General features: G+C 51.0%; 4 protein-coding genes across 4 annotated transcripts; all 4 read right to left on the bottom strand.

Annotated features, from left to right (window-relative positions):
* Nucleotides 1-668: 668 nt before the first annotated feature.
* Nucleotides 669-2,111, bottom strand: N0V89_007860 (uncharacterized protein; the record flags this gene model as incomplete). The annotated part of the gene is made up of 1 exon (XM_056216620.1): nt 669-2,111. The coding sequence occupies one exon, from the start codon at nt 2,109-2,111 to the stop codon at nt 669-671; it is 1,443 nt and encodes a 480-aa protein (XP_056070867.1).
* A 2,300-nt stretch (nt 2,112-4,411) lies between these two features.
* On the bottom strand, nt 4,412-5,344 carry N0V89_007861 (uncharacterized protein; the record flags this gene model as incomplete). Its single annotated transcript, XM_056216621.1, has 1 exon — nt 4,412-5,344. One exon carries the CDS (start codon nt 5,342-5,344, stop codon nt 4,412-4,414), a length of 933 nt encoding a protein of 310 aa, XP_056070868.1.
* A 1,178-nt stretch (nt 5,345-6,522) lies between these two features.
* N0V89_007862 (uncharacterized protein) lies at nt 6,523-8,183 on the bottom strand (the record flags this gene model as incomplete). The annotated part of the gene is made up of 3 exons (XM_056216622.1): nt 6,523-7,892; nt 7,949-8,036; nt 8,085-8,183. The coding sequence occupies 3 exons, from the start codon at nt 8,181-8,183 to the stop codon at nt 6,523-6,525; spliced, it is 1,557 nt and encodes a 518-aa protein (XP_056070869.1).
* Nucleotides 8,184-12,441: 4,258 nt separating this feature from the next.
* On the bottom strand, nt 12,442-13,637 carry N0V89_007863 (uncharacterized protein; the record flags this gene model as incomplete). Its single annotated transcript, XM_056216623.1, has 2 exons — nt 12,442-12,561; nt 12,612-13,637. 2 exons carry the CDS (start codon nt 13,635-13,637, stop codon nt 12,442-12,444), a joined length of 1,146 nt encoding a protein of 381 aa, XP_056070870.1.
* Nucleotides 13,638-14,072: the final 435 nt, after the last annotated feature.

The following is a 14,072-nucleotide window of genomic DNA, read 5'->3' on the forward strand; positions in this document are numbered from 1 at the left end:
TCACCGTGGCTAGATGTATTGATGAGCGTGTATGCAAGACAAAAGACATTGAACAGACACTGTTCTTCACCAGATCTTCCTTATATCAAAGGAGGAATGAATCAATTAAAACACCACGGACAGAGATTCGACCGCATGGCAGCAAGAGAATCGAAGAGATTGAGGATTCTCCAGATTAGCGTATCATGCACAATACTTGTTCCTACGTCCAGGCCGAATCTGCCGACAAGCCGATCGCGTGCGGGCAATGCATCCATCGAACTATTCGGAATCTGCGCAGTTCCATCTGTTCGCTGACCGGTTTGTAATTCGGATTGCATACCGCCTCGATTCATGCCTAGGTCTTTTTCGCGATCCGAAGCGGAAAGTGTAAATGGCCATTAAACTTGTCCCAATTGAGATGAAGCATTGCTTTCCAATCTGGGTCTTTTAACACCTTGCATTCCTCCTTATGTTCCCCCTCGGTCCAATCTGCCGTTTGGCATGCCTGTCCACGAGAGATCAAAATGCAAGCCTGGTTTGGGGCTAGATGAGAGATCGACCTACCAGATCGCAATACCAGGAAGAAAAGCACACGCCGCAACGCTTTAGAGCAGTTCCCCTTGTACCGCATTCGTCGCATATTTTCTCATTGTCAGACTCCTTAGAGGAACTACGCGCTTTATCACTTAGAGTTTGCAGTCTGTCAAGTGGTAAAGGAAAGATCTGCAGGTTTTTGTCAGCGATGGACTCATTTCGCGACGTGAAGACCCTACCTTCACCATCTTTGGTTTCTCCAGATGGATAAAAGGTTTCCTAAATAGGGAGATACGTCGCACAGCGTACAGTATCGCAAGCGTATATCCCTTTTGAATCTTTGACGGGGAGATCTGTTCACCTGGACAACTGGTATGAACCAACAGTGGTAGAACTACGCCGTTTACATCCTTGACCACTACGTGCAGTGGACTGAAACCGAAGACATCCTGAACCTCCGCCAGGAAGCACCAGTGATGCATCGGACGACGAGTGGCGATGTCTCCGCAATCGAAGTAATCCGATTCACAACCGCTCTGGTCCGGCAGTCCGCCAAAGCTAGGGAAAGTCTCACGGTCGCGAAAATCCGCAAGTTGTCCTTCGGTAACTGGCTTCCTCCGCTTCCAAAGCCAACCTTCGAAAATCTGAGAATCGAATTCTATCGGGATGTCTTCCACGGTCGTCTTCCACTTCATCGATATACCGTAGTAATTATGAGTCGTAGGGTCTCGAAATAGCTCTTTGTACTGAGCTACGTCCGGGCTGTCCTTTCCAAGGGTGGTCAAATACAAATCCACTACTTTCTCCGCGAAGATTCGCGCCCTCGCGAAGTCGCCATTTGCGATAGCGATTTGAAAAGCGTCGGGATATGCCCGCCCCAGGCCGACCTCGTTGGGGCTCATGTCGCTCCACAGCTGGATCTGCTCATCGACGTAGCCGAGCATGCGTCGGGGCGCTGATACAAGCGCTTCGATCCCGCCTTGTTCGATGATGCCATCTATTTCGTGTATCCGATCCAGCTTTGCGTCTCTATCTCTGCTTTGGTCCGGCGGCAAGGAGCACAGTCGGCACGAGCACGTAAACTTGAAATTCTTAAGAAGCTCTTCCTGTCGTGCCTGACGGTTTCTGAGACTACTCAGATACGATATAGTGATTTCTTCTCCTTTGCGTATATCTCTTATAGCATGGATGGTGAGCTGGTTGATATTCTCGTTCCAAAAGTTCGTTGCATTGTTGTCGCACGCGTGGTTGATGCGGCATGCGTGGAGAAAGACGCCTCCAGCATCCAAATCTGGTCCCATTGGTAGTGCATTTGTCCGAACGATGCCAAACCACTCCTCTGTAGAATTGTTGTAAGGGCAGATGTTCATCATAGAAAGGAACTCTTGTTTGTCTGCTTCGCGTAGAGAGTTGACTTGTTGGTGCATAGAAAGTTGCAGTTGCTCAATATTTCCGCCGGATTGGCTTATTGAGACGATAGGTTTCTCGGAGATGATTCGCGTACCCTTAGCGATGTCCTTTGTTGCGATTAGGCCTCTACCCTTGCCAGGTATGTCTTCGACAGCGTAGATGGGCTGGCTTGCTGTGACTCCCATCGTACCAACTTTTCTCCGCCTTGGGCTTTACTTTTCGATTAACGGGCCTTATGTCTGCGTTCCGATAATCTTTTGAAGGGTGTGGAGAACTTTGTCGTACTCTCGCGTCAAGATGAGTAGCGGGGTAAGATGCAAGGTGTGACACCCGCAGGTGCATCAGATTGGCTGCAGTTCCTGTATGGACACCGAAAAGTTACAGGGAATTGCTCGCGTTCTACTTGCACAATTGCGCTACCACAACAAATACTCAGGACACAAACTCGATATGCGCGCCGTTAAGATTCGAGGTAATAGGATTATGAAACTGAGGAGCAATTTCAAGGGTCTTAGGAATGGGATGTGGGCTCTGTCGGCTACGAAATCGGAGGCCGCTAATATATAAGGCCTAAGGCAAGGAATGTCATACAAATGCTCCAAATAGACCTTAAGGTAAGAAACGTCATACAAACGCTCCAAATTGGCCTTTAAGGCAGGATATTCATGCAACGGCTGCAACATCGTATTTATACCCATGATTGATACATATGACGGAGCCAGCAGCGGGGCCATTTCGTGAACGAAAGAATCGACAAGAATGATAGGATTGAGAAGAAACTTCTGTCTTGGGAAGACGAACGCATAGACGGATGATAGCGCTGCGGCATAGTAATTTAGATTTGAGTCGTACAGAAATAGGACTGTGGAAGGCACGTAAAGCCCCACGAGATCTAGGGACAGATCAAAGCGGCCGGTGAGTCCGTCCCGTCGGTTGCTTCGAAGTCTTAGTCTTGTAAGAGCTGCGGAGACTCCTCTCATGAAGAACACATAGCAGGTACCATAGAACAGGGATCTGACTATCCACCACACGTTCTGCTCGAACTCGTCTTCTGGAACGCTATGTTGTGTTCGCCTCTCATGTATATCTCGTGGAGTGGGAGGAGGCCCTGGGTCACAGTCTGTATCGTTCTTAAAAAACAATCATTGTTAACAGTAACCTCGCCCTATTAGACCAAGACTTACCTTATAAGTCCTCTTAAACTCGCAATAATCTTTTTTCGCAGTCCATGCCGACAGGAACCAGCTCTTCACCGTATAATGTAGGCCTTCCGTCCCCGTAACATCCGTGCGAAGAGCGTAGTAAATGGCGATAGCGAACCCGACAATAGCGACAATGGCAAGGACGTTTTGCCATACGATATTCACAAGCCGCCATCCACGGGGGTTTCTTGCAGGTGCCGCTGCAACTGGTGCCAGTTACTGTACTGCTGTCGTTGCTTGTGGCGGCTCTGAGATCAGATCTGCCGCTTCGGTCGATGCTGCTGGATCAGGCTGAGGCTGAGCAACCACCGGCGGAGTCGAAGGTGGGCGCTGGGAAGGTTGCAGGACTGCTGAAGCTATGGGTATAGGTTGTAGCGAGATTAAAGTAGTAGACATTGAATCAGACGTCAATTCTGACAGCTATAAGGGGAAGCACAAAGGGTGGGGGGAGTACCACGGACTGTTCGAGTGAGTTCCCCGCATGCCAGCCTGCTGCTGCGCGTTGGCGAAAGGCGCCTGCATGGGGCTGTGCTCACCCGGGTCGAATCACCACTCAACAAAACACCAACAAAGTCACATCAAAGCTATTCCCACCAAAGTTACCTAGCAGCACGTGATCGAAGTGCCGAAAGAGAAACCGGGTCGGAGTTGAAACATCATCACGTGCCGGTAGGCAATAGAGCGCGTGGAAACTGATACGCCTTGATGAGGTAGGTAGCCTGTCCGCATCGCTGGGTTGCCGCCCATGTGCCTATGGTTTCAACCCTCCAGTTTACTGACATGTCATTATCAGTATCCGTATGGGTCACGCATGCAAAGGGAAGCCTGATCGTGATACCTCGGGAGTAGGGATGGCCTGATTTGGTCATGAACCCCAGCATGCCGACGTTTTGTGCGTTTCGCGGTGTATTCTGCAATTGCGGCATTTCACTCTCCCTTATTGGAACACGTGATATGCCGGGGATATGGTCGGGACTTCGCGCAGTAGGGGGGTTAGCTAGGCCAGAGCGGTCGAAAATTTGCTTCGCGCCGGTCCATCTGGGCCTAAGGCGTTTGGTCTAGCTCACGCTAGGTGTACATCAACGCACCTGCTTCCTGACTGAGTACAGTTTCGAACAAGGACTTGCTATTAGCCACACTGTAAAGGTACAATTCTGGCTAAAGCTATCAAATCTACGGCCTGCCACTATGTTACTGCCCTTCGCTTCCTGCGCCTTGATACCTATCACAACAGGGCGACGGAAAAACCCCAACAACGGAGTCAATAGTCTCCGGATAACGTTTTACTCGAGCCGAAGAGGATGAGCCTCAAAGTACTCCTCGAAAGTGGATAGTTTGCCGCGGGCATTGTTCGCAGCCCAAGCAACCAACTTCTCGCTATCAGGCCCAAAGTAACCAGTCTCATCCAGAAAAGCGATCATTTCCATGAACAAATCAGCCAAACCATCTGGCAACTTCATCCTCTCCCTGAACTCCTCAGGCGAGATACGCTTGTAAGTGATGTCCTTTCCAGTAGCCTTCGACATGGTAGCGATCATTTCCTCCAAGGTGTATAACTTCGTAGCGCCGCAGAACGTCTTGCCGTCAAATTTGTCCGGCTCAGCTAAAATTGCGCCGACAAACTTTCCCGTGTCTCTGACAGCATTCACCAAAGGCCATTGCATCTTCGGAGAGACGTGAAGGGCCACAACCCATGTACCATCCTCTTCCTTCCGTGGTGTCAAGTAGGAGGCCGACTCGAAATTCTCCATGAACGACCCGAGCGAGCAGAAAGCACTCTGAATGGGAAGTCCCCGAATGTACTGCTCGCATTTCGCCTTGTTGTCGAAGGGTGTGACTTTCGTGTACTTGCCACCAGAGAGCTCGTGAACAGATGGTAGAGTGCTGAAGATGATGTACTTGGCATCTTTCTCGAGGGCGATGTCGGCGATAGTTTTCACGGTGTCATACTCGACGTCGGGACTGAGAAATGGTGCTGTCATGATGAATACGGTATGCACACCGGTCAACGCTGTCTCGAGGGAGGATCGGTCGAGTACGTCGCCATGGACGACTTCGACTTTGTCTTTTAACTGTTTCGCCTTCTCGGAAGTGGCATCCCGAGTTATAGCACGGATTTTGTATTGTTGAGAGAGTCCAGAGTCGTTCAAGACATGGTCCACGATTGAACCTCCTTGCTGGCCGGTGGCGCCAAAGATGGCAAGAACCTTAGACATGTTTGGAGTGGTTGCCAGGTAGCTTTCTGGGAATATGGATGACAAGATGTAAAGGAAAGAAGTGGGATTGGACACTCTAAATACACATATCGATCAGTTAAATGGGTATGATAGCGATTGTAAGTACTTTGCGAAGTGCTTCCTTCAGGTTGCCGGTGAGCGTTATTGGCATAACTCTCGCAAATGCGGTTTTGCGAAGTGCTTCCTTCATGTTTGCCGGTGAGCGTTATTGGCATAGTTCTCGCGAATGCGGTTTAGCGTGATCGAGCAACGTCACAAAGGATGCGAATGTTGCAGTGCTACTGAAGCTGCAGGTAGAGGTTGCAGCGAGATAGAGGTAGTAGGATTGAAGCTAGACGTCAATTCTAATAGCGAGTAAATTGCAAAGGGAGGAGTGCAGTTGCACGGTTGTTCAAGTGAGTTCCCCGCATGCCAGCCTGCTCCTGCGCGTCGGTGGCAGGCACCTACATGTGGCTATGCCCTGTGCTCATGTCGTACAGATATTATTCTTCACGTCCCGATAAGCATCATGGTGCAAGGGAGGTGGAATGATTTGATAGGGTTGTCGAGTAAGCAAAAACGTCAGCTCAAGAGATGGCGATAGTCGGGGGAATTGATGTACCATACCGCGATGCTTAGCGAAAAGACTATGTAGACAGGAGATATTCAATGTGTCCGGAGGCATTCAATGGTCAATGAACGACCAAGGAGTAGGATCCAGGTAGACAGAGACTATTAAATCAATCATAGACGAAAGCTAAATTTATGGTAGAATCACTTTGTGACTGTCATCACATATCGGCGATACTTTGAAACTGTTCCCACATATCGACGACGGGGCTCCACAAGGATAGGTAGGAAATCATGGCAGGGTCAAAAGGATCCGAAATGGTACATACCAGGACAGCGTTCTTCACATCGTCTCATAAATTATCGTACCTCACGCAGCGCGCCAGAATCATTCTGAGATCGGCAGGCTAATTGAGCGACAACACTGAGCGACATCGTCTCAGAATTCATGCTAAAAATATCGGTATCAAGAAGAGAAGTGAAAGTCATCCATCTACGCATCACATGCAAAACCCCCTCATGCTAAAAACGAGCCTCAAGCTCACCCACAACTTTTCCGTCGCGAGTATGTAGAATCGAAAACCCTTCCATCCCATCACCACACACACCTAGTGCCTCCTATGCCTCCTGTGTCTATATCCCCCAGCGGTGAGGGTAACATACTCCGTCTCCGTCACAACCTTAACCTCATACTTCGTAACGACAACGACACCGTCCTCGTTCACTTCCTCCTTAGCCGCCTGCGTCGGCGCCGGCGCAGCGGGGTACTCCGAGGCGGGTACCTTGACGGTGGACGTCACTGTGGGCTTTACGACACTGGAAGTTGTAGAAGTGGAGGCGTCGTTATACACGCCGCCTGCGAAAGAGAGAAGCGAGACCGTGGAGGAGAACGAAGGTGTCTCAACGAAGGACGCGAGGGTAGAAGATGGAACAGGCGTCTCAATAGCAGAAGACTTAGGCTCGTAAGCCGAAGATGCGAGCGCCGGTGCAGTAGACTTGAGCGCTGCAGGGGTGGAGGGCGATGCAGCAGCGGACGACGAAGCAGCAGCGGACGACTGAGGCGCCGTAGAGTCATCTACGTTGCCGCCGCCCACAGGCTTGATAATCAAGCCGATGTCGATGGTCTCGCGCTTGGGCGTAAGACTCTTTCCTTTGTTCGGCGGCCCATTGAAGTTCTTCGCCTTACACTGGTCGTTCATGTCCTGGCACTTGTCGTTCCACAGCTCGCAGACACTGCCGCCGGTCGCAGGCGCCTGGTCCCAGCATGCCTTGCCCTGCGTCCAGCAGTCTTCGCCTGAGGCCCAGCACCCGGTTTCGTCTGTGTACGAGGCGACTTCCTTGCCGCACCAGTTCGCGCTCTGGGCGATGCAGGAGTCGGGCACGAGACCCTCTGTCTGGCTCGTCTGTGCGTCAGAAGCGACGTTCGCGTTGTGCGTGAAGTTGGCGACCGCCGGGCCGGGAACCTGGTACTCTGCGTTCTTGCCCATGTAGATGTTGAACTGGACTGAAGACTGGCCTGCGCTGACGTAGTCTGGGCCGGGAATCGCGACGGTGCTCTCTGGGACGAGGCTTCCCGAGCTCGCGAGGAAGATCTGGGCGCAGCCGGTGTAGAACTGGGCCTGGCCGTTTGTGGCATTGTGCAGAGCCACGACTTCGGGACGAGCGAGATAGTAGCCGCCTTCGAGACCCTTGGGGAGCTCCACGGAGAGACGGCCGTTGTTGTCGATGAGGCGATCGGTGCACCACTTGTCGGTGTCGGCGTGGTAGCCGTCGTCCATGAGTTTGAACCAGCCGTCGCCGGCGCCCTTGTCTTCAATGGCAGAGGAGACTTTCTTCAGGTAGACGGCACAGGGGCCGTAGTGGCCTCTATCGAGAGATTCCTTTGATGGGTCATCGGGCCAGGATCGCATCTCGAAGGTTAGAGTGGACCCGTCGTTGACAGAGTTGACGAAGTTGACTCCTTTGGTTCCGTCCACGTCTGTTGGGGTTAGTCTCAAAGAATTGGCCTGGGGGATACTGGAAAATGTAACATACTGCAGGCCATGTCGTCACTGCTGTAGTCGACGAGAGGGAAAGAGGCTTTGGCAGGGTCCTTTCTCATACGAATACCGGCACCATCTCCCTAGCTGCTGTTAGCATATTATCAAGAGCACTAGACGTATTGCCTCACCTGACTCTCTCCATCGACATACAGTACAGACCAGACAGTGTGCGCCATGACAGAAGGCACGGCAGCAAGAGCCGCGAGGAGAATGGATTGTGTCTTCATGCTGGACGTCTAGAATAATTCTTCTCGTGTAGAATCGTCTTGTTTCGAAAAATAGGCGTAGTATAGACACACGAACAAAGCAGTCTCTAGGACCCTTCACACAATCCTCTCAAAGGAACGTAAATGTCGACTGGCGACCTAACAAAGAGTGACAAAGGGGCTGAAAGCACCCAAAAGAACGACAGAAAGTTGGAAATGAAGTCCGACGAAGGTAAGGAAGAGGACGATCATCAACGCGGGGAGACCATGGGTTTTGATCTCCGCCCCAGCCCGCTCCCGCATGCAATCACCCACGGCGGACCCCATCCCTGCGGCGAGCGCCAAAGCGCCAAAAGTTTGTTTCCTTCTCGGGAGCCGTCTTCATTTTCCTTGCAACGCATCCTCTGTGCCTGCCGATCTGGGCCCTGGTTCATGTCAGAATCCGAGCGCGCGGCAGCCATGAGGTCGAGCTGGCGAATCAGGGAGCGTTGCCGTGCGTTTTAGGGAAACGTGAAACATCATCGAAGGCCCGCGGGCTGGCGCTAGTAACCCTCCTACGGGGCGAAGGTCGCTTGTGGGTTCTCCGAAACCCGCTAGTTTACGCACAGCACCTTAATCTCAGCATCCACCCCCTCAAAATACGCTCTCCTGACAGTAATGTCGCGACGCTTACCATTAAGTGAATACTATGTGTAGATTCAGCTCTGAAGCGGGCTTTGACAGCGGGATCAGTCCTCTCCTGGAACGAGGGTTTGATGGCTACCTATGGTATGTATCGAGCATATCTTGCCCTGAACCCAAGTACGACGTGGTCGAATTTCCACGCCGAGCCTTGTCGTTAGGCTTCCAATCCAAGACTTCTAGATGTCTGTCCAGCCTTCATTTGGGTGACTCGTCGCCAAGGGATTGCGCCTGGGCATCGGCATCTTTTCCGCTGCCCGAGCTTGGAGATCAGTAACACGATGAGGATGAAGCGTGTTTTTCAAGTCATACAAACACGTAGTCGGATGCAGAAGCACAATCCCGCACTGGGCATGTGAGTTCCCGCGGCAATGTGGTGTGGGTTCCATGCCGCGGACGTAGGCCAGTCCTGCATAGAAGCGTTGCGGACTTGCGCTGTGTCAAGATCAGTAAGGAGTGGTGACATGCTGCAGCCTCGCCAATTTACACTCGTGTCCCGCAACGCTCGGTGCTCGGAAAACAAGATAAGAAAGGAGACCCAGGCACTACTAGTTGACAGCAGATTCAGCCACGCTGACAAGAACGGGTAGCAAGAGCGAACGGAGAGTGGCTGATGCATGGGCATCAATCATTACCGGGTTGCATGAACCACAGCGGCGTGGCGGATGCAAGGTCGGGTCGCGTAGTATGCTGTGCGCCTGTAGTTGCATGCGCTCCCGAAGAGAAAGTTTCGAAACGACCAATCCTGCGGCTATGATTCTGAAACACTGTCGTGATCGAAAGCGGACGCAGAATGAGGTATTCTTTCCCCTGTAACAAAGCTGCGTCAGTGTAGGTCCTCCTTGTCATCAGCATCTTCGAGGACAAGTTAACGATATCAGATATTGGGGTCAATCAGTTATGCGGTCCATGTACCGTGAGTGTGCTAGCCAAACACTCCTCGCAAGGAGCCCTCTGGATGAAAACATCTGAATGAGAGCAATTGTTGAACCACATGCACTTTTCCGATACTGTACCCTTCTGCGCTTGAATTAGTGCTACCCCTGGTAGAATGCATCTGCAAGCAGAAAGGGTACATTCCATCTTAAAGCGACCTTTTCTCGAATCTCGCAGCCAGGACGATATGTTTCAGTATCTGCGAGGGATCCATGGTGTCCTGGCTCGACTTGAGCTTGGAGCATCTCAATTACGGAAAGTTTCCTTAAAGTCGTTCTGGATGCTCTCGTGTTTGGCAGGGAAGCCTTCAACTCATTCTATCCTCATGATGTGCCCTGGTGGGATCGGATACTGCGTGCCCAGGTGTGATAGGGCAGTCGCGACCTAGAATGTGTCAGCGTAAGATGTAAGAGCTCACAAGAAATTCACTTAAAGTTTTCACAGACACGTAGAGCGGTTCCGCAGAGCTCGTGATCGTTGCTGGAGGACGCAGTAATGAATCCGGTTTAAGGATGGAATATAGATTGATTTTATTGTTCAGTGGTGGGAGGAATGCCTCTTTACTGTTAGGCTGACTACATAAGCCAATCAAGCCGTTAACTTGATTATAGTGTAACTACTTTGAAGCAGACAATGTGCGGGTTACCGGAAAACAAATGCCGCTATCACAGTGCTCTTCTCATAAATGTGAATGCTATTGTCGTTTTCAAAGGTTCTGTGGCTAACTTGCCGTGGAAGAACATATAGAACAACGGGGTACAGTCTCACAATTTTAGGATGAACCAGCTACTAACATTGGTAGAGGCATATGGCAATGGTAAATTGAGTAAAGATGCTAATCCATCCACCTATAGGCTGATAATCAAACCCCTCGTAGAACACCACTCTACCACATGTTCTTTCAAGGTGATTATCATGCCCAAGTTCGGCCAACTGACCACCAATGTTGAACAAGCAATATAATACTGAATCGATAGATAGTTTGTACTTACTTGCATCCAGCCAAATGGCTTCTACATCGAACCTCGCACACTACTGCCTTTCTCATGCGCTCGTCTATAATACCAAGGCTCTCAACGTCTTGACCTTCCTTTCTTCGCCTAGCCCCACTCGCCCCAACACAACGAACCCTCTATCAGTGTCTGTGGAATCGTACAATAAAGCAAGTGAATGCTACTGCAAACCCGGCGTCCGGGAGCACATACTGGCAGCCTTCAACATGCGCCCAATAGCTCCATTGGGTCTTCTATACGCCTCGTTCGTCCTATCCGAGACATGGCGTCCTTTACCCAGTATCCCAATCGCACCGCGACAAGAACACGCAACCGTCTTTCTCCCACCAGATAATATCATTATCATAGGTGGCATCACGAACGGCACCCAAAGCACAACCTCTCTTGTTCAATCATATTCTATCACTCATCGCAAATGGACCTCGCTTCCACCCCTCCCCATTCCGTTGAATCATCCCAACGCCGCAGTCATATCAGACCAATTGTACATCCTCGGCGGCCTCGCGCAGACAAATACGTCCTGGACCGCCGTTCCCCACTCGTATCAGTACGATGCGAAGACGAGGACGTGGAAACCAATCACAGACGTACCGGACGGCGGGATCGGCAGCGCAGCTATTGGAGTATGGGATAATAAAGTGATTCTTGCGGGAGGACTGCGCGAGATACAATTGGTATCGCCATATACCCAGTCCACTGTCTCCGCTGTGCATGTCTACGACACCACGTCTAACACTTACATCGCTCTCCCCTCACCCGCAGCGCAATTACCAGATGCGAGAGATCACGCCTGTAGCGCTATCATAGACCGGAAGTTGTACGTCCTGGGTGGTCGTGAGCACGGTCAACTTACTGGGAAATCTTCCGTCCTGGTTTTAGATTTGGATGATTTGGAGAAGGGGTGGAGCGTGAGAGAGGGAGTGATGCCAACTCCAAGGGCGGGATTGGCGTGTGGAGTTGTGGGGAAGAAGTTGTATACTTTTGGAGGCGAGGGGAATCTGAAGGTTGAGAGTGGGGTGTGGAATGTTACGGAAGTGTATGATGTTGAGGCCGATAGCTGGGTAAGTTTATAGATCGCGATTTGGGTGGATATTATAGGATCGGCAAACGAATGCTAATATTTGGTGTGGCAGGAGAAGCTGGGCGAGATGAGGGTTCCGCGACATGGTGGAGACGCGGTGGCTGTCGATGGGGAGATTTACGTTCCAGGAGGTGGAGATGTGATTGGGATGTCGCCCATGAGCTACTTCGACGTTTTAGTAGCTTGAGTGTTCGGTCATTGATCGTTTGTGATACCAGTCGAAGTCTGGCTGAGTTTACCGGATATGTAAGGGTGCATAGCCAGAATCGAGAGATGGATTTGTCAGATAAACAGGGAAAGAAACCGGAACAGCATTTCCACTGCAAAGTGATTCGATAGATATATGAGAGCTGATGTTTGTTCATAGTATATACAAGATCTTAGTGATACACTGGAAATGTCCTACCTATTGAACAATGTCCGTTGTTGCTTGTTGTTCGAAAATGTTGTGATGTGCAGGTTTTAGCTATCGCTATCGTCATCCTGTGAGATTGACGAGCAAGCTGTCATCGTGATAAATACTCGTAGCCGGGGTGAGTAGATGAAGCTTTTGCAGCGGAAAAGCCACTCAAGCCACTGACTTTCCCTGCAGTCGTCGTTTCCAGAAATCTACCAGGGGCCTCCAAACCTTGTTGCGTCCATCAAGATAAGAGTAGGCCATACCGATGGTAGCGCCGCTCAAATGCGCCTGCGAAAAAGTAAGTCAAGAGTATCACACTAACACTGTACGGTACTTACTGCATGACCGAAGCTCACAAACTTAAAGCCACGGATCATACCAACAAGATCAAACGCCATGACTATGGGTAGGAAGTACTGCGCCTCGATGTAATATGGGATCAAGATAATACCAACGCCCTGAGTCGGGTACTCCATACAGAAGGCGCCGAAAACAGCGAAGAGCGCGCCACTGGCCCCTCCAGAAGAGATGAAAGCCGAGTAAGGACGACCCTGCTTGAAGATAGTGCTTGCAATATGTTGCGCGAGTCCAGATATAACACCTGTCGACAGGAAAAAGGAGAGCATGTGGTTCGTGTCTCCTCGAAATAGTTTCGAATACCCGGTTGCAGGCAGGAAGTTGTACATGGCGTACATATTGACTGCAAGGTGCATGGGCCCTGAATGAACGAAGGTCGAAGTAAACAGCGTATAGTTGCGGTTGGTCGCTGGGATATGCCACAGGTGCTGCCAGGCTCCTCGCGCGACAAGACCGGAAAGATGGACTGCGCCGTTCACTCCGATGAGACCCAAGCTTAGCTTTGACATGGGGTCCGCTTCGCGCCAAGCTCTAGTGACGACTTCAGTAGGCGTGGGAGGTCCGTTGGAAGCATAGGTTGAATATGAGGGGTTTCTGGCCGGATTGGTGTTGCCTCCGAAAAGTCTGTAGGGATTCCTAGTTTCCAATTCACTCTTGGCTGTGAAGTATGCGAACGAGATATAGATGCCCGTGGAAACTGTGACCGCCCAAATTGCAGGAATTAAAAATCGGACCTTCACATTAGGAATCTCTTGATCTTCGGGAAATTGGTCCTCTTCATTAGGGTTCGGGGTATGCTGTGGTTCATCTTGGGCCGGTTCAGGTTGCCTTGGTGGTGGCGGTCGTGGACTTCCACGCTGAGGCAGGGTCTTAGATGGTTGGCGCGACTGGTTTTGCGAGCCATGCGTCTGGAGCTGTCGGATGTGGCTCCATCGAGACACGCGAACAGCCGATCGGTGTGCCGCCAATGGCGATGGTATCGCCGCTCGGCACCGGTGAAGAAACATTTGTTTGATGCGCAAGGGATGCAGATGTGACGTTCTAAGGCACGGTTGGTCGCTGGTCACGATCGCGCCGCACGGGCCTGTGTCCCTTTCGGCTTAGCGCTCGCGCGAAGTGAGCGTTCCACCACGATACGCCAAAGAATCACTCGACTGAATCACGCACAACTCGGAAAAATCGACACATCTTATCCATCGCTTTCAGGGCGATGATCACTTGCATCTGCATACTGGAGCTACCATAGTGATGAATTGATGGAGAGCTAAAGTAGAGCAGCGTCTACCTAGGTACTATTCAATGTTGCCCGCATCCTTCAAATGTTGTTCCCAACACTCACATCTTGTGGTCCGCCGCCCAATCCATGATACTGTCCCACTTCCTGCATGTATGTATTGTCTTCGCGGAAGGTAGCGGTATTCCCAGTTTCGAATTCATCTCCC

The sequence above is a fragment of the Didymosphaeria variabile genome (genome assembly GCF_027946475.1).
Source record: "Didymosphaeria variabile strain IMI 356815 chromosome Unknown scaffold_5, whole genome shotgun sequence".
Taxonomy (NCBI): Eukaryota; Fungi; Ascomycota; class Dothideomycetes; order Pleosporales; family Didymosphaeriaceae; genus Didymosphaeria; species Didymosphaeria variabile.